The 21,025-nt window shown below is 41.2% G+C and overlaps 2 protein-coding genes across 2 annotated transcripts in view; both read right to left on the bottom strand.

Moving 5' to 3' along the window:
• Positions 1-1,617: 1,617 nt before the first annotated feature.
• On the bottom strand, positions 1,618-6,133 carry LOC116358175 (V-set and immunoglobulin domain-containing protein 1-like). The gene is made up of 7 exons (XM_031808656.1): positions 5,915-6,133; positions 5,542-5,705; positions 4,057-4,261; positions 2,657-2,815; positions 2,440-2,556; positions 2,195-2,330; positions 1,618-2,089 (listed from the first exon to the last, which is right to left on the bottom strand). The coding sequence occupies exons 1-7, from the start codon at positions 5,973-5,975 to the stop codon at positions 1,939-1,941; spliced, it is 993 nt and encodes a 330-aa protein (XP_031664516.1). The 5' UTR covers positions 5,976-6,133; the 3' UTR covers positions 1,618-1,938.
• An 8,546-nt stretch (positions 6,134-14,679) lies between these two features.
• The window catches only part of LOC109873191 (gamma-aminobutyric acid receptor subunit beta-4), a 64,884-nt gene continuing 58,538 nt past the window's right edge, over positions 14,680-21,025 (bottom strand). The window contains exon 10 of the mRNA XM_020464779.2: positions 14,680-21,001. Coding sequence (XP_020320368.1) covers positions 20,648-21,001 — 354 coding nt within the window. The 3' untranslated portion in view covers positions 14,680-20,647. The remainder of the gene's footprint in view (positions 21,002-21,025) is intronic.

Genomic DNA, 21,025 nt, shown 5'->3' with positions numbered 1-21,025 from the left:
TTCCAAGTAGATTTATGTCAAAACTACCTCGGCCTCTCAGGAACATTCACTGTCTTCTTGGGAAGCAACTCCAGTGTAGATTTGGCCTTGTGTTTTAGGTTATTGTCCTGCTGAAAGGTGAACTCATCTCCCAGTGTCTGGTGGAAAGCAGACTGAACCAGGTTTACCTCTAGGATTTTGCCTGTGCGTAACTCCATTATGTTTATTTTTTATCCTGAAAAACTCCCCAGTCCTTAACAATTACAAGCATACCCATAACACAGCGCTGCAACTTTGGTTTTTAGATGTGTTTTTTGTTGTTGTATCCAGTCAGATAAACAACCCAATGCACGGAGGAGTCTGCGTGGTCCTAAAGCACACCGTTGTGTCCCCCCCATGATAAAACTGAGGGGGACAAAAATGACATGTCCCCCCCATCCCCAGTGAAAGTTGCATCCCTGCCCTAACATGATACAGCCATCACTATGCTTGAAAATTTAGAAAGTGGTACTCAATGGTACTCAAATATGTGTTGTATTGGATTTGCCACAAACAATGCTTTGCTTTCAGCATTTGAAAACCTCCTTGGTCTTTGTGGTTGAATCTGTGCTTGAAATTCACTGCTCGACTGAAGGACCTTACAATTATCTGTATGTGTGGGGTACAGAGATAAGGCAGTCATTAAAAATTATTTTAATCTCTATTATTGCACACAGAGCAAGTCCATGCAACTTATTATGTGACTTGTTAAGCATATTTTTACTCCTGAACTTATTTAGGCTTGCCATAACAAAGGGGTTGAGTACTTATTGATTCAATACATTTCAGCTTTTTATTTTCTATTAATTTGTAAAAATTCCCTAAAACATCATTGCACTTAGACATTATGGGGTGTGTGTAGGCCAGTGATCTAACAAAAATCTAAATGTAATCCATTTTAAATTCAGGCTGTAACACAACTAAATGTGGAAAAAGTTAAGGGGTGTGAATAGTTTCTGAATGAACTGTATATATACTACCCCCTGAAAGGGCACTTGGCGAGTGGGAGGGCAAAGGGGCAGGTGCCCCTTTAACAAAAATGTATCTTATCTGTGTATGTATCTGGCTCTAATGTCAGTTAATTTTCCTGCGATTTTGTTAGCAGTGACATCAGTTCTGGCCTTTCAGCTCCCCCTACTGGTCATTAACACTGTCTTTGAATCAGTATGTGGCATAATATTTGACAACAATGTTTTTCCTTTCTGTTCGGGCCAATTTTCTGGAGTATCCATCTGTATGCACCAGAGACTTAATGGTCCACACTCCTCTATTTTCATTCTCTCTCTCTCTCTCCTGATAATGAAAAAGGTGAAGGATTAACAAAACATTAACACAGAGATCTATTCTAGTCTTTTACACCATTATTTTTCTCCATGGGCTCATTCTTAGAAATGTATTTCTTGGAGACAGCAGCAAGGTGTTAAGGTCAAGTGGTAGAGGCCACCTCTGATTGGCTGTGCGACTCTCATGTTGCTCTCCTCAGGTTGCCTGGAAAGGCCACAGGGAGTCATCACAGTCATTTCAGACCAAACATATCAGGATTTACCCCATGTCATTCCAGACCACGTGTATATCCACATTAGTAATTAAACACTTGTCTCAGTTATGCAAAATTGAATTTGTATTTTTTTTCTTCCAGAAAGCATGGATGAGCATTGGTTAGATTTGTCACAATGTATATGAAATGGGAATAAACATTCAGGGAATGGGTGGATTACCACATTAATCAGGGTGTAGAGTGATTTGTATTTTTTGGGTGTGTGAAATCAAGACAATTGGAATTCCTTATATCACATAAAACAAATATGAACCATTACTTAAATTGTGACTTAAAAAAAAACATTATACAAAAACACAAACTTCAGTGGAGCATTGTTTTTCAGAGTAGTGATGTCACCCCAGAAGCATGTCAGGCCTCTCCTAAGCTTCGGCCCGCTCTCCGTCAGCGTCAGAATGGACGTGGCTGTTTGTTGCCATGGGAACCCCTCCGGAGGTCACATAGGCTTGATGGCCACTCTCCCTGGTAGGGACGCCTTCATACGCCACTGTGGCCGAACTCTTAGGGATGGCTCTGGCGGGGGGAAAGGAAACTGTCGGTAAAAAACACTGCACCACACATTTGAATGGTATTGTGTGTGAATGCGTTAAAAGTGCAGCATAAATCAGAATCACTCACTGCATCTCTGTTGCCTTTGAAGCCTTGTATTTCTGCTTCTTCATGGAGTGTGTCATGAACCAGATAATAAGGATAATAAGGACAGCTCCAAGAAGTGCTCCAATGACTGCACCAGCAATGGCCCCATCACCTAGCTCTGTTAATGGTGGGTTATTGGTAAGATTAGTTACAGCAGTGTGTTTAAAGATTATATAGCCACATTCAATAAAAGTCGAAACAACAGTATACGTATATATTACCCATACCATGGCTGAGCTCCACGGTGCAAGTAGCAGATCCTACAGCGTTAGAGGCACTGCAACAATACTCTCCAAACTCAAACTGGGATATGTTTCGGAAATACAAGGATCCTATATTCGGATCTGAAAAGAAAGAGAAAGAACACAAGTCTTGCAAAAGCATTCTAATGAATCAGAGAACAACAGAGTGATGGGGAATGTGTGTTACAGTATGGCAACTCACCAGGGTTCCCCATTACAGGTGTCTTGGTCTTGTCCTGATCCACTCTGATCCAGGTATAGGTGGGGGTGGGGCTTCCCCGCTCACTGTGGCAGGTGAGGGTAACCAGGTGACCAGACTCCACATCACCATGGACAGCACAGAAGGGCACAGATGGCCTCTCTTACAGACCATGTAATAGAGAGAGAGAGAGAGCAAGAGTTAAGCTTACGTAATATGCTGCAAGCTGGACAGAGTTGATCCAACTACCGGCAATCAGAGAAAGTGCCCAAATGGTATGGCCAAGTTAGACATAAAAGTCAACACTTTGCCCTGGACCAGTAGATAGCTATTTAAAATAATGACTTTATTATTCCGGTGGGGACATTTTGGTTGCGGCTCTATTCATAGATAAAAAAATATGATCAAAGATAGACAAAGAACATATGCAATATATACAGGTCGAAAAGGGCAGTTCATGAGCGATCAATGATGAATCTGTACGTTATACACCATACACAGCAGAACACTCTGTCAACTACAAATTCAACTGTAGGCCAGCGCTCTGGTCCTACTTGGGGTTTTTAACACTTGGTCTAGTACTAGGTACCGTTGACGTTGGAATGCCAAACACTGAATGATTGATTGATACGAGTCGTTACAGTGGTACATTCATATGCATGAGCATTCTAGTGAAGCTGGATGTCATCGCCCTGAGTGTTTCTTATGCTTTGCAATGGGGACAAAGGTGGCATTGTACTGTACACAATGATACCGGCAGGGTTTACGGTGACTAAGATGAGGAATCTATACAACAGACATGACCAATTAAGACAATGATATATTGGTAAGATGAGCAGCCATTGTTACAGTCAAATGTGTATATCAACACAGCATGAGAAACAAAAAGGCCAAGACCATTTCCATGGTAGGACTGAATACCGCGTATTACCTTCACCATAATGCTTCACTACAACCTCTCTGCTTTTATCAAACTGGGAATCATTCATTTCATCTGAAAAAGTCATGTGTCTCTCCAGTCTATTCCTGAGGAGTACGAGACATGTCGGAAGACGGTCTTGTACTCCGGTGTTCCTGTTCTAATTTCTGACACTGACAATGAAGATTACTAGTCTGCTCCAGTTCCCATGGAAACTACTGTGGACACTGAGGCCTGCAAAGGTTGGCCTGGTAACTCTGTGGATGAGTGGAATCACAGAAGGCATGTAATTCAACGATCACCAAACTCAGACTAGGAAAAACAGTGAAACTATTTCATAGATCTGCTCGTGTGTTGTGGTGACGCTGAAATAGGAAGAAGATTTACTTCTATTCAATTATTAAATGTGACATCATTGTATTCATTTATGAAGTAAACCATGACTCATTTCAAAGCATTTGACCAAATGTAAAACAGAACTCACCAAGAATGTTGACAATGATAGTGGCCTCAGTCTTCCCATTGACATCAGGGAAGTTGTGGACTTCGCAGGTGTAGGCCCCTGCATCTGACACTTGCATGTTGCTTATTGTTATTGAGGCATTGCTAGTAGCTGGATAGGTGGGAGCATTCAACCTGCCCTCATACGGTTTCGAAATAACGTCCTCTCCTGACTGAGAGTAATACACCTAGAAAGTAACAGCAAGAATGTCTTAGAGCTTACATAAAAACAACCACGGGACAACCAACAGATTTCATGCTGATATTTCAGAGACCTACTCATTCTACAGAATCAAGTTACAATACGGCAGGGAAGTCGGAGCAACCCCAAGTGTTAGTGAGACTGCGTGACGTGAGGATTCTGTGGTCTGAGGTTCTGCTCTACTGTAACACTGCCTCTGGTAAGAGGGCAGGGAGCCACTTGTGCTCTGGTGACTGTGCTATTTTTTTTGTCGTTCCAAGGTGTGTCACAAAATGGGCACTCAAGAGCAAACACCATATTGAATAGTACCTGCCTTGGCTTTTATGAAAATACGGAAGCACAGCAATCAAGAGCGACGATGTACTGTTTGTGATTGAGGGGAGGTCCAGAATGAACTGCACTTCTTATTTTATTGTACTTTATGTGATGATTTGAGAGCTGTACTGTTTGATAAAATGTTGCAAAGATAACAGGAACTGTTCCGAATTAGAAAAACTTGAATGGTTATCGAGGAAAGAAGTATTCCTGGTTGCATTTTATTTTATTTATTTTTTACCTTTATTTTACTAGGCAAGTCAGTTAAGAACAAATTCTTATTTTCAATGACAGCCTAGGAACAGAGGGTTGACTGCCTGTTCAGGGGCAGAACAACAGATTTTGTACCTTGTCAGCTCGGGGATTTAAACTTGCAACCTTTCGGTTACTAGTCCAATGCTCTAACCACTTGGCTACCCTGCCGCCCCAAATTGTATCTCCAGCTTGGAAGACAAGATCAGGTGTATATTTGAAATGTTTTTGATTTGTTCTCTCAATAGTTTTCCACTGATGCCTGAACGTATGTTTATATACTGTATATGTATGTGTGTACATATAGACATAATGATTTTATTTTGCTACAGGAAATACAATGTCTGATATGCCCATGTGGGCATCCAGAAGATGCATGACACTGTACGTATAAAACAAATCAATCATCGATCCTTGTGGGAAGTTATGCTATCCAACAGCACGCCCATCAACTGCAATGACTCTCCTGAACTTCCATGTACACCCGAAAGCAGTTTGATCACACATTTTCAAATTCAGACGTCTTTGTAAATCCCATGTAAGTACGATAACATTGCCTTTGGCACTCTTGTCCATGAACAGAACAATATCCTTTGGCGCACTAGGTGTGTAAAACGGTCCAGGTGACATTGAGGACAGAGGGAGTGAGGGAGTGTGACCATGTGGCAACATAGGACATAGTAACGTCAGCCTACATACCTGCTGTGGCACATTGGAGGTTTTGGCAACAAAACTCCACTGGATGATAATGTTGCTGGTGTTCTGCACGGTGGTAACAAACGTGCACTGCAGAAGAGCACTTTCACCGTTTGTCACGTTCACAAACTTCTCGGGAACCGTCACTGTGATTAAATGCCCACATCCTAGAAAAAAAGAAGACTGTTAATTTTTTTATATTTTTAAACACATATTGTTTTTACTTTTATGAGTATTTTCCTCTGCTTGAACATGATCCTTTAATCTCAAATATGTCACACTCCAATGTGTAAGGCCAAGATATATACAGTAGGTACACAATACTTCATCATTATTGTTTCAAAAAAGCATAGCACAGGAACGTATAGTTACTCACCTATCATGCTGAACAGCAGCGCCATTCTCAGTGTAGGGGACATTTTAAAGGAAATGTTCATGTGTCGTCCAATAAGCCAGTCGAGAGTGTTATAGTAGCAGTACCTGAAAAGCCCTCACCTTTCTCAGTCCTTTACCTATCAACTAAGGAGTAATGGGCAACGGCCAGGCAGAGTGTACTGTATTAGCCCGTGGTGACACTGTAGTAGTGGTCAGGCTGATTTTGTGCCTGTAGGTATCGTGGGGGTGTTTGCACAGCCATATTTGCCATATCACCTAGACTGGGCGGGAACACTCTCTGACTGTTATCTTTCAAAATGAGGATTTGCATTTCCAAATGACTGCTATTTGTTCATACTTCAATGTTTAGACTTACAGGCAGGCCATGATGTCTGTGCTAAGGAATATATAACACAATTTAATTGATGTCTTTGCACTTTGCACCATACTGTACTACACAGTACAGTATACCTTCTTGATTCTGTCTGTTAACCTTATTCCAACGGCCCACTATGTATTGACAATGACTGTTCCAGTAATTCATTATTTCGTATTTGGCCTGATGGTCATCTCTCCCTCTTCTATGCTCTAAATGTACCTTGTAATTCATTCTGGGTCAGGGCTTCTGAAAAAGGAATTAACGTAATGTAATCTCTACTTGGTTTTTATCACCTGCCCTGAGGAAGTGTGAGCCAGAGCACTACAATACCCTGCTTATCTTTGGGGAGTTCACTCCCTGGCACTGCCGCTGAGTTGTAAAAGACAGTTTTGCCTGTGTCACTCTGCTCGTGCTAAGTGATCGACACGGCGGTAGGGGGGACAATGAATCAAGTATAATTAATTGTGCATAATTACAATAAAGTGACGTAAGAAATGAATGATGTGGAAATGTTGATCAGCAGTGACTAAACTGTCAGAGGGAAAACAGGGAAGGGGGGGATGTAGAGGGAGATGTGGAGAATGGAGGTGGTGTTGAGGAAGGTCAGAGGGAAAACAGGGACACACCTACCCATTCAAGCGTATTTCTTTATTTTGACTATTTCTACATTGTAGAATAATAGTGAAGACCTCAAAACTATGAAATAACACATATGGAATCATGTAGTAACTGGAAAAGTGTTAAACAACTCTAAATGTATTTTATATTTGAGATTCTTCAAAGTAGCCACCCTTTGCTTGATGACAGCTTTGCACACTCTTGGCATTCTCTCAACCAGCTTCATGAGGAGGTCACCTGCAATAGATTTCAATTAACAGATCTGCCTTGTTAATTTGTGTAATTTCATTCCTTCTTACTGCGTTTGTGCCAATCAGTTGTGTTGTGACAAGCTAGGTGTGGTAAACAGAAGATAGCCCTATTTGGTAAAAGACCAAGTGCATATTATAGTAAAAACAACTCAAATAAGCAGAGAAACGACAGTCCGTCATTACTTTAAGATATGAAGGTCAGTCAATGCGAAAAATGTCAAGAACTTTGAAAGTTTCTTCAAGTGCAGTTGTAAAAACTGGCTCTCATGAGGACCGCCACATGAAAGGAAGACCCAGAGTTACCTCTGCTGCGGAGGATAAATTAATTTGAGTTAACTGCACCTCAGATTGCACCCCAAATAACTGCCTCACAGAGTTCAAGTAACAGACACATCCCAACATCAACTGTTCAGAGGAGACTGCATGAATCAGGCCTTCATGGATGATTTCTGCAAAGAAACCACTACTAAAGGACACCAATAATAAGAAGAGACTTGCTTGGGCCAAGAAACATGAGCAATGGACATGTCTTTGTGAGACGCAGAGTAGGTGAACGGATGATCTCCTCATGTGTGGTCCCAACCATAAAGCATGTAGGAGTAAGTGGGATGGTGTAGGGGTGCTTTGCTGGTGACACTGTCTGTGATTTATTTAGAATTCAAGGCCCACTTAACTAGCATGGCTACCACAGCATTCTGCAGCGATACGCCATCCCATCTGGTTTGTGTTTAGTGAGACTATCATTTGTTTTTCAATAGGACAATGACCCAAAACACACCTTCAGGCTGTGTAAGGGCTATTTGACCAAGGAGAATGATGGAGTGCTGCATCAGATGACCTGGCCTCCATAATCATCAGACCTCAATCAAATTGATAATAATGGCGCCGGAGGAGATGGCTGCCGATTTACGGTCCCGTAACCAATTGTGCTACAAAACAAGGGGTGGCGGTCTATGTGTATTTATAAACAACACCTTGTGCACGAAATCTAAGGAACTCTCAAGGTTTTGCTCACCTGAGGTCGAGAATCTCATGATAAGCTGTAGACCACACTATTTACCAAGAGAGTTTTCATCTATATTCTTCGTAGCTGTCTATTTACCAACACAAACCAATGTTGGCACTAAGACCATACTCAATGTGCTGTATATGGCCATAAGCAAATAGGAAAACACTCATCCAGAGGCGGTGCTCCTAGTGGCCGGGGACTTTAATGCAGGGAAACTTAAATCCGTTTTACCTCCTTTCTACCAGCATGTTAAATGTGCAAGCACAGACTGGAATATGTTCCGGGATTCTTCCGATGGCATTGAGGAGTACATCACATCAGTCACTGGCTTCATCAATAAGTGCATTGATGACATCGTCCCCACAGTGACCATATGGATTACAGGCAACATCAACACTGAGCTAAAGGGTAGAGCTGCCGCTTTCAAGGAGTGGAACTCTAACCTGGAAGCTTATAAGAAATCCCACTATGCTCTCCGACGAACCATCATACAGGCAAAGCATCAATACAGGACTATGATTGAATTGTGCTACACCGGCTCCGACGCTCATCGGATGTGGCAGGGCTATTAAAGACCACAAAGCGAAGCACAGCTGCGAGCTGCCCAATGACACAAGCCTACCAGACAAACTGAATTGCTTCTATGCTTGCTTCGAGGCAAGTAACACTGAAACATGCATGAGAGCATCAGCTGTTCCGGATGACTGTGTGATCACACTCTCCATAGCCGATGAGAGTAAGACCTTTAAACAGGTCAACATTCACAAGGCTGCAGGGCCAGATGGATTACCACGACGTGTACTCAGAGCATGCGGTGACCAACTGGCAAGTGTCTTCACTGACATTTTCAACCTGTCCCTGACTGAGTCTGTAATACCAACATGTTTCAAGCAGACCACAATAATCCCTGTGCCCAAGAACACTAAGGTAACCTACCTAAATTACTCACGTCTGTAGCCATGAAGTGCTTTGAAATTCTGGTCATGGCTCACATCAACACCATTATCCCAGAAACTTTAGACCCACTCCAATTTGCATACCGCCCCAACAGATGTTGTTGGAAGTTACGTTTTAATGCCCAACAATTACAATAACATTTTGTCACCAATTAAATCAAAGAACTCAGAACTACATCCTTCCCAACATGATCTGTTCAGGACATGGTCATGATTCCAATTGACCCGGAGAGTATCCAAAAATCCAACATGCAAGTAATTTACATTGGCCATAGATGCGGTAAAGAGGTCAATTGAACTCGACCAAAACAATGGAATTGCCATGGAAACGTGTTGGGGGAAAGGGCTGTTGTGGAAAGATCCTGAGTCTCCTCATTGCCCCCCAGCAAAATAGCCTACTAGGCTATTGTTTAAATGTGTATTGCTCACTAAGTTGAGGTAAAATCTGAGTATAATACTTGTATGGATGTCAACCCCAGCAGCAGTGTAGCCTAGTGGTTAGAGTGTTGGACTAGTAACCGGAAGGTTCCAAGTTCAAATCCCCAAGCTGACAAGGTACAAATCTGTTGTTCTGCCCCTGAACAGGCAGTTAACCCACTGTTCCTAGGCCATCATTGAAAATAAGGATTTGTTCTTAACTGACTTGCCTAGTTAAATAAATAGAAATGTTGATGTCATTGTCACCAATCAACTGCATTACAGTTAAAAACGACTTTGACTACCACCATTGATTTATGTATGGTTGCTATGCTAACCATCTTATACAAATGGGAGTAAGCATTTAGTAGTCACTTCTTCTAAACCTGAAAAGGGACTTCAGCCAAATGTATCCAAGTCGGATTTAAGTAACCACATTGTGGGCCTGTTACAATACATAAATCATGACGGATTTGACAAATATTGACTGTTAGATTTGTTGAATGTGCCCCAATCTAGGCTACCCTGCCGCCTCTTTGCGTTCCATTGACTCCTTTAAAGCGTCTATGGTTTGTCACAGTGCTCTAATCGTCTTTGCCATGGAAATGCTCTAGACCTTTTCTAAAGTTATCCTCAGCATTCAGAAAGACAACTTCTGATATTTGAAGCACATTGGAAAACATTATCAGTCTGCCATTTTGAGAAATGTAAACAAAAAATGAACCGAAAAGTCTCCCAACAACTTTTTTACGATGGATAAGATGTGAAACACATTTTTATTTTGCCTCCGTATTTGAAATGACAACTACAGTGTATCAACATTTGCATTACAGGACAGCCTAAAGGGGGTCTCACAGTAGTTTGAAGTTTGACATTACACAGTAGTTGAATATTTTACATTACATTAAGGCCTAGATTAATCATGAATACTCCATTTGGAATTCTGTTCAGAAATTACACATCGTTAACTGTTTAGAACAGGAGTTTATCATTCATGAGACCCAAGTAATCTCCTCCAGCGATGGATACGGAGACTGACAGGGTGACCTGGAGATAAAGACTAAGACTGCTGGGGCCTCCCAGCCAAAGGACTCCCAGCCCATCCAGGGCATCCAGAACCTCTCCTATGGCATGTGCTATCCTACACCTTTGTGCCTGGGTATAAGGTGATCGACAGGTCCTCAATCAAAATACACCACGACGAGTCTGATGAAGAAGAGGAAATGTTTCAAAGACACCCTCTGAATTCCTCACAGGTACTTGATCTCTTTTTACTCTAGTCCAGAGAAGTGGACCAAGCAGTCACCGAATCCTGGAAAGAGCTCGGCGCCTTGCCCAATCAGTGTTGGATGCAGAGAACGACTGTGGTCATATTTATGACATGGTGACCGGTCAGAGCGATAATAGCAGACGTCCTGTCATGCTGACCCTGGTTGTGAAGATGTCCAAATTAGTGGTACCAGCCCATGTAGATCCTGAGGAGGACCACTGCACGCTGGTCCTGCCTCCCAAAAAAACTATGGAGAGAGGCCCTGTCTGATTGATGCAGCATATTTACCTAGTTTAATAAAGCTATCTATTAAAACCCTGCTTGTGACCTGTCCTCTCTCTCTCTGTCCATTAATCACGCCATAAAAAGAGGCCTTTGTAACTCTTCCAGGAGTCCTGACATGGTCTTAAATTCCAACGTGGCTCTCATATTTTAAACCTCTCTCTTGCACTCATTGATTTTTATGGTCTCTTCAAATGATCCCAATCAAGTAAGTGTCAATGTTTAGTGATATGATAAAGTATGCTAGCTCCCTCAAACGCAGAGAGCAGAAGGGCTTCACTCTTACTGCGCTTTGATGAGAATATTAGCCTGGAGGACACAGTGTGCAGGTCTGCCTGTAATTACATATAATCATCTCATATTAGATTCGATTAGGTAACAAAGACGTTGGTTTTGGCTGCTGTTGTTCAGCCAGAGTGGTTCATAAGAGATGTGATTTAGCAGTGGTGTAGTTAGATCCTCTGCCAACAGAGAGCAGTGTTGGCTGCCGACTGATGAGTGGGAGGGAAGGCCATTTGGGAGATGGAGGTGAGGGGAGTTTGAGGCGTGAGATGACAACAGAGAGAAGACCTCCTCTCAACATGGCTCACTCCTTGCCCCTCGTCCCATCTTCCCAGCAGCCTGGGGAAAACAGGCCAGGCATGTAGCATGACTTCACACAGTCCCCACAGCCACTGAAAATACCATCAACACAAAATAGGGAGGGGACACATTGCAAATTCACATATGTGACAACACACAACCATGTAAAAACTCTCACCACTAGATTGTTAAAAATAAACATTCAGGGTTCGTTTCTCAAAGGCAAATGCAATGCCAATGAACCATCGTCCTGCATTGCCGTCAACTGCAGGGATGCAATAATGTTCTACTGGAATTGTTGCAGTCATTTTGTTTGAAGCAAGATAAAATAAGAGAAGCCTGAACAGAGACAGTCAGCCTTCCTTGTCTTTTTTCCATCTCTGCCGTTCCAAGTGTATTTGGTAGACATTTGTAGAGGTTTCTTTGTATGTGCTGAATAAATAAGGAAGATATGTATATATATATATATATATATATATATATATATATATATATATTGAGAGAGAGAGAGGGAGAGAGAGAAGGGAGAGAGAGAGAGAGAGAGGAGTGAGACGGAGAGAGAGAGAGAGAGAGAGAGAGAGAGAGAGAGAGAGAGAGAGAGGAGTGAGATGGAGAGGGAGAGAGAGAGAGAGAGAGAGAGGAGTGAGACGGAGAGAGAGAGAGAGAGAGAGAGAGGAGTGAGACGGAGAGAGGAGAGAGAGAGAGAGAGAGAGAGAGAGAGAGAGTGGAGTGAGACGGAGAGAGAGAGAGAGAGAGAGAGAGAGAGAGAGAGAGAGAGAGAGAGAGAGAGAAAGAAGAGTGAGACGGAGAGAGAGAGAGAGAGAAAGAGCTAGGGATATATAGAGAGAAAGACATAGATCCAGCAGTGCAGCGATGGCCACATTGTATTGGATAAAAGAGCTCTGTCCTAATATTTTATTAGACACATTCTGTCTCCACTCCCCCTCATCTCTCCACTCTTTCTGATCAACCTCAAAACAGGAGCTCCAAAATTTAAATATCTCAAAATGGATGGACATCCCAGAGTGAAGTGACCTCTCCCTTAGAGAGACACACCACGGCCAAAGTCAGAACATGGTTTCTCTGAAGGTAAAAGCAACAAAGGTGCGTATTCATAAAGTCATCAGTCACCAGTAAGAAATAAATGTTTCTACGAGTAACATTTTGATCTTTAATTTGTTTTTATTTAAAAGACCATCACTTACCAATGTGTGTTCTCAATAATTGGGAGTTGGGGAAGCAACTGCTGATATGAAGTAGTCATTTTCTCTCCCACTACTGAAGCACCTTCCAGAGAATCATAAGGAGTCCTTTGGAAGTCTGGCCTCTAACAAGACATTTCATTTCCTCAAGCAGTTTCCCAAGTCTATTTAAAAATCAACACCAAATATCTGTCTCCATGAGATATTTGAATAGACGATGCTCAGTGGCTTTTATCAAGCACAATTGTGACAACTACTGCCTTGCGCTTTACATTGTCAAAATCTGTGTTTGAACTAAACAACTCCATTCATCGCATAAGATGGCACGGTGCTGTCAGGCTTATGATGACCACAGTTTTGAATCCATTGTCTTGATATCATCATCACGTTTACAACTATGTACAGGTAACTGCCAAAATAAAGGATACACCAACATAGTGTCTTAATAGGGCGTTGGGCAACCATGAGCTGCCAGAACATCTTCAATGCACCTTGAAATAGATTCTAAAGTGTCTGGAACTCTGTTGGAGGGATGTGACACCATTCTTCTAAGACAAATTCCCATACTTTGGCGTTTTGTTGATGGTGATGGAAAACGCAGTCTCAGGAGCTGTTCCAGAATCTCCCTTAAGTGTTCAATTTGGTTGAGATCTGGTGACTGAGACACACAAACCCCTTTACACCTCCCATGCTCCTTTGAGAACCCCTCTTTCAAAGTCGCTGAGATCTCTTCTTCTAGCCATGGTAGCCAAAATAATGGGCAACTGGGCATCTTTATACATGACCCTAAGCATGATGGGATATTAATTGCTTAATTAACTCAGGAACCACACTTGTATGGCAGAACCTGCTTTCAAAATACTTGTTATCCATCATTTAGTTGTGTTTCCTTTATTTTGGCAGTTAACTGTTTTTTGTCAACATCATCTTTTGCAACAAAAAAAATAATCTGATTTTACCACTCAACCCCAGCCAGTGCAGGGTAAGGGTTAGTTTTGCTTGTGACACAATAGATCAAAATACATCACTGCAGTAGAAAGTGTAAGCCATGAAGCTAAAGCATCATCTTCTTTATGACCGGTTCTGCTCCTTTTTTCCTCAGTGGAGCAGCCATCAATTTCTGGCCCATGTTAATGCACCCTTTCAATATTTGATGTTTTTATATGGGAGTGCTGATAATAGAACACGGAAATGGAGGGCACATTTTGCCGATCTAGTTCAATGGCTCTGCATCCATCTTCTTAACAGAGCAATGCACTCCAATCCTGTGAGTGCCTCTCCTCCACCAGCCCCTCCACTGGGGCCATTTTCAAAGTTTACCATAGAAAGAAAGACAGAGCGAAAAGGGGGGAAAACAGCAAAGATGTCTGGCTACCCCATGGCATCCTGGGAAGAGTTGCTCCTGGATCTGTCTAACATGTCCCACACCAATAGTCATGGAAAACATGTATGGAACTAGGATCTACAGAAGCTTTTCAAGAACAGAATCTGACCGTTTCTGAATGAGAATCCTGTAAGTATCAATGTGCTAACTTCACAAGACCAGATTGATGACTCTGGTCACATGCTCTTTGTCCTCTGTTATCTCTCCAAATACCTTCACCACTCTACATACTCCAAAACATAGAACAGACTCAGTATGAGCCAGAGGACTGAGCGGTCCAGCAAAATGATCTTAAATGATAGTAGAGCACAGTTAGTGCTAGGTGTCTATATTATGTTATCCATCTCTCTTCATGCAGATAAGAGGTAAACAGTGCTATGGCTTGAGTTGAATGAGGGGCAAACATTGTACTTCTCAGCAGGAGTCACTTTGCGTCTTTATTCAGGAAATGGGGCACGAAAGGAGGTATACTCTCATTAATGCGTCATGGTTGTAATCAAATTAAAATCTGTAACAAGAAGACTCTCTGTTGTCTTTTCTTTCTTTTGTACTCATGGCTGATAGCCCAACAAGCCCTTATAAGAAAGCAACACACCAAACAAATAGGTGAAACCTCCCACGACAGCTTGGAATTTCAATGGCAAAGAACTTATTTCGTTTTGTTGCAACAGAGTATGTTATTTACCTTTTGGGGACTAACACATTAAAATGAACTCAGCAAAAATGTGAATTAAACATTAGATATTAGTCCTCAAAGGGCAAACGAAAAGACATTGTCATTCGTTACTGTATAAGCCTTTATTAGTAAAAAGTCTGTTGTTTGAATGATAATCCTTTTATACCACATACTTTAACACCTTGTATTTGTAAAAAAACACATTTTGCTCAAACACCTAAAAGAAAAAGCTGATTGACACTATAACATTGATTGGCACTGACAAAAAAAAGTAAATACAACTGTATACTATACAAATGTTGATTCCATGAGTACAACTCATACCCCAAATGAAATAAAACACCTCATTAGATAACTGAATCAAATAAAGCGCCCAATGTGAACTCATCAATTACAGTGCAAAAAATGAATACATTTGACTTCCAGGGTAGGTTGTCAGTACATGTCCTTTTTTTTTTTATGAGAAAACAACAGTAATAATAACAATCCATAACAAAACGCAACAAATACAGCCAATTACGAAGAAAAAAAATCTAAATAAAAATAAATATAAAATACTGATTGAAATCTTTAAAATAGATATGGGTTGGTGGCCTTTCAATTTAATTTATTTTTTAAACATTTTTACAGAATTTTCCCCATAGCTATTTGTTTTACAAGTAGTGTTTTCCCTGGTAAAAACTTATTGAAAGAGGGAGCTATACTGATGTATAATTGGGACTCAGCATAGCCTCCTGAAAGTACCATCATAATCAGTAACAGACCAGAACCCCCCCAGTCCAGAGGCAACTCATTTAAGAGAAACGGCTGGGAATACCCACTCAGCATGCAATCTCATGGCTTAAGTTCAGATGCTACTGTTAAGCATCCTTTACATCCTTTGTAGTTGAAGGGCGATTGATGTTAGTGCTAAAGCTAAACCTGATAAAACTACAGTATGTACTTGGTGCATTGATTCCAAATTGTATGTGCTTCGGTACACAGTAAGTGAATATGATTGAGAGGTACATATTATTCATGTTGACCATGAGATATAAATGTACATTCCATTTTTCAGTTATTCTCCAGTTTTATTGAATGTACAGTTTGTTTTACAGTGTTTTGTCGAGCTGGCTGTAAAACAAGTGCAACTAGAGCATGTAAACACTGGGTCCTTCCTTTCCTGGCTGTGAGAATGAAGCTGATGAAAAGTGTGAAATAGAAAAATAGGAAAATAAACCTTTCTAAACTTAGGTCATGCAAAACAAAACCTTAATCTTCTCTTCTTAACATTTTTTTTTTTTTAGGTTTTCTTTGCAGAAGTATGCCAATGCCATAGAAGCTGTCCATGCCATTAGCAGTGAAGCTAGCTGCTATTACGTACTGCCCTGTTTTGTTCATGCATTAAGAAATATCCAGTGAAAGATATATTTACAGTACAATTCACATATAAATACACATACACACAAGAGGCAAGAAAATTCACATTGAAATCAGTTCAACAGCTGTTGTTGTTTTTAGTTTTTTTATCTCCACTAATTTTTACCTCCACTAAATGAATGTATCAACAAAACATATGTGGCATAACCAAAATAAATCATAACATGAAAAACATGTAGCTGGTATTTCCTCACAGCTTTTGAGACATGAAAGTGGTTTACATTTGCACGTAGAGTAGGTGTGAGTTCAATGTAATGAGTATATTGACTGCACTCATGCAAGAGTTTCCATACAGACCAATCATAAGTTACTTCTGTGAAAAATGAAATCATTTTTCACTGTAGGTTATATGAAATTAACTGTCATTGTGTGAAAAAAACAAAACATGTATAAGTTATTTAGTGCATAGTGAAATTCAGATCAAATTGATTATTTCCAAACAAAAGGCCAAAAGGTTGTAATCCAACTATTACCTTTACTTGATATTTTCACTACGCAGTTTAAATGCAAAGGGCAAATGCTTAGCTAGTACATCTGGCCCTAAGTTGTTTGTTAGAGTTGGGTGGCTTTATGTATTTTCTCCTTGTTTCTCAACTCTTTGTATAGTATGCCTTTGTAAGACTTGTTTTGCACTTTAAATCATTACATTTATTGTATTGCCATTGAACATTTTCACAAAATGTTTTGTGACCACCGACTTGAAGCTATGTAAGCCAGGGTGATTTGCTATTTAATCATATCTAATTTTGCTCAAGTGCTGGCTATTTGAGGGTGGGGAGGTTACCTAGCGTGACGTTTAATATCCAGTGGGCTCCATCCATCCAGGCCAAACCAAACACACCATAGGTAGGGAACATGTGTAGTGTATGTTGGATCACTAACAGACGAAAATCAACAGAGCTGAACTTTTTATCTACAGGCTGTGGACAAGAACAACAACTGCAAGATGATGCCAGATCTAGTTGTTTCCTGTTCGAGATCTGGTTGGACATCTAGTGCTACTCTGACAATATGATCAGTTGGTTGGACATCTAGTGCTACTCTGACAATATGATCATCTGGTTGAACATCTAGTGCTACTCTGACAATATGATCATCTGGTTGAACATCTAGTGCTACTCTGACAATATGATCAGCTGGTTGAACATCTAGTGCTACTCTGACAATATGATAATCTGGTTGAACATCTAGTGCTACTCTGACAATATGATAATCTGGTTGAACATCTAGTGCTACTCTGACAATATGATCATCTGGTTGGTGTCTCAGTGACTGAGTGAGTGATAGCTTACAGTAAATACAACATAAATACACATAGTTACTTATGAATTCTATAGGCTAAAGCCCATATAAGGCCATCTTAACCATGACACAATCCATACCAAAACCATTCATAGAAATCCTGATGACACTAGCAAGCCTAAGTCCTTATATGTGACACCACAGGGGTAGTTGGCCAAAAGGAGATGTATGGTTAAAACAAGAGTTATGCCATGTTTATGAAGTATTATGTAGGCTAGTTTGACATAGATCAATAGGGAGCAGAAGCGGAAGGTCCTTAAAATCTGATACCAGGTTCCTGAGTAACATCAAGTGACGTCATACAGTATTTATTCCCCCTACAGATTAGCATCATCCACTGATTATGTTTTAGACTAAACAGAAACTCATTTTTTCAACTTTTAGTCTCAATAGCTACACTGTACTGCTTCATTTTCTGCTGTAGTGTAACCTGGCATTGCAGGTTGGACTTAGTGCAAACTCTGGTTCATTTCTCTCAAATATGTTGCAGAGACAAGCCGTCATTGGTGGCGTAACATTGTAACCAGTGACAACAGTATGCTACAGTATCCCAGATACAGTTCCGTTTACAATCAACTACAGGTAGAACATTGGAGTGGGATCCAACTCACTGGGGCGAAAAGCGTCAGAATCCAAGATCTCTTCTTTGCTCCACACTATGATCTTTCTCCTTTTCTGTAGCTCTGTTTCTCGCTCTTTGTCCTTCTTTCTGTCTCTCCTCTCTCTCTGCCCCGTGGTGCATCCTGTCCTGTGCTAGTCCTCCATGGGGCCCGGGGCTCCCAGTTAAAGGTCCGTTTCCTTCCTGTCTGGTGCCGGCCAGGGGAAGGAGACGTTGGAGAGACAAGCTCTTGGAACTTAGGGGATCCCATCAGTGAGTTCTAAGGAGATTGGTCACTGCAATGTGCAAGGCAGTAACTGTGATGCTCTCAACATTCTCTCCTCTCTTATCCTCTGGAACGTCCAAAGGACCCCATCTCTTGGTTTGGCTACCTCTGCATCTGACCTGCGACTTTTCCTCCCGCTGTCACCCCATGTCATTTGATAACCATGCAAACCCAGTAGATTCAACAATGCGCTGCATGTTTCAATCACAACCGCAATTGTCATTCCTTAGCATGAATATTCAAATCCACTACACTGCATTGTTGAATCAATGCAATGCTAGTTTGAACACAGAGATAGCCTGTAAATGCCAGTTTAAACTGAAATGCCTGAATGCATTTGCTCTTCTCTTCACTCTAGGCAGAACCAAATAATGAAAAACAAGGTTGTCCTTTAAAGGTACACTGTGGCTCAAAATGGCATGGCATCAACTCTGCAGTGGACATCTCATTAGTGTGTGGATCTGAGCAGATGGAATGTAGTGACATTAAGAGCAAAAGCCAAAAATAACATAGGGATTCTAGGCCTTTTTGGTTCTCAATTTAGTTCATGGCTATATTTATCACACATCTTGTCTTGCCCCCTAAAAACTGAAAACCAATTTTTCCCGATTCTGCTGATGTTTCTGATCTTTGGGGTGTGATCCTCAGAGCCCATTTGAAGGGTGGTAGATCTGCAGTGTTTTCAGAGCTAATGGATGCGAGAGGTTGATTATTTTTCTTCCTCTAATCCCGCTCCCCGCTACAAACCGCAACTAAAAAAGCACATTTGAGAACACGGCCATTCGAATTTTAAGACAGGCACGTTTCATAGGAACTATAATATCAGTGCCCAACATTCTCGACTTGAAAACTGTTTCAAAGTGAGAGATTATTACATTCAACTACAGGTCAAACTATGGGCTGATATGTTGATTTCACTCTCAAACAAATAAACCATGGCGATATCCCTTTTTTAATACACAATATTGTTTCTCACATTTTTATAGTGGAATAACTTCAAATGTGTTCATTCTAGGTATCGTTTCTTCCTTACAGAACACAAAGCTGAATATGAGGCAATAATTACTGTATCTACAGAGCATGTGAAGCACTAGGAGGATGGTAAAGAAAACGCACAATTATATTTGCCAACTATGTCCACGAGGATACTGAATTACAAAATGTACATTATATGTCTATTTTTTAAACAATCAAAATGAGCAATTCATACCTGTGACTTTTTTTCTAGTAATGCACTAACTAGAACCTCGTTAAGTGACACACTCCCAAAAGCCCAGTATTTTCAAAACGAAATAATAATTACAATAATCATCATCTGGATAACCATAATGAAAATACCCCAAGGAACTGCTCTAAAAACAAACATGAATAGAGAAATGAAGAGAGGTTTTGCACTGACTCAGAAACGCAGTGGTCTAACATCCCATCCTGATGGCCCCCCCAAACGCAGACCAGCATTGTACCAGAGCCGATGTCCCATAAAGAGAACAACGTCACTCGAAAAAAAAGCCAAGGAACGACACATAATCCAAACAAGGTTGCTGTACAGGGTCGAACCGGAGAATTCCGTGTAGGGCGGGGGGGGGGGGGGGGGGGGGGGGGGGGGCTGGATATTAGGGACTTGACTCAGCCGATGCCTGAACACACGAGTCACCTGATTTGATGAGCTGCAGTAGAGGACGCCGATTACGGAGTATCAATAAAAAGCCAATGAGACTGAGACATCTCTTCTCTCAAGAGCTTTCGCTTTCTTTTTTAGCAAAAATATCATGCAGTCTTTAGTTCCAAAATCCCCCAAAGGGATCTGATGGTTGTTAGTTCGTTGGTTTCTTTGCTAGTTTGTTTGTTTCACAAGGAAAAGGAAACTCAAAGGCTTGAAATTATTCTTAAACATTCAAGTCATTCTAATAATACTTTATACAGGAGAAAAGTCCTTCAGATTTACACACACACACACGTGTATATATAAATATAATATATAGAAATATGCATATACATACTGTATGTATCAACTTGTATATGTGTATACATATTTTCCAACTGTATCAAAGCCAATTTAATGTGCTCTCAAAATATGGCCCATGATTCCTAGCGGGATGCACATCAATTCACATAGTACAACCAGTAGATTAGGTTGAAAAATCCAAACATGATGGGGAAAAGGACCCGGGACCATTTGTCAATGGTGCTGACATCTGCCAGATTGGGGATTTTCAGCTTGAGCTTGGAGGAGCGCCGTCGTAGCCGACAGTTGGCCCTGCTGCGCATGGCGCTGCGGTCCAGTGAGTGGTGGCTGAAGCCATCCCGGGGAGCCATGGGCTTCCTGAACTGGACCCCGGAGCTGTCGAATGACATCACTGAATTCCGGGAGTCACTGACGCTACTTCCCACATCTGACGGCATCACCTCGTTATTCATCTCCAGCGTGGTGAGCAGGATGTTCCCGTATGCGTCCACCTTGGAGGACAGTGGAGGGGTAGA

The sequence above is a fragment of the Oncorhynchus kisutch genome, linkage group LG28, assembly GCF_002021735.2.
Source record: "Oncorhynchus kisutch isolate 150728-3 linkage group LG28, Okis_V2, whole genome shotgun sequence".
Taxonomy (NCBI): Eukaryota; Metazoa; Chordata; class Actinopteri; order Salmoniformes; family Salmonidae; genus Oncorhynchus; species Oncorhynchus kisutch.
Note: the sequence above shows the minus strand (reverse complement) of the source record. Positions and strands in the feature narration are given on the sequence as shown.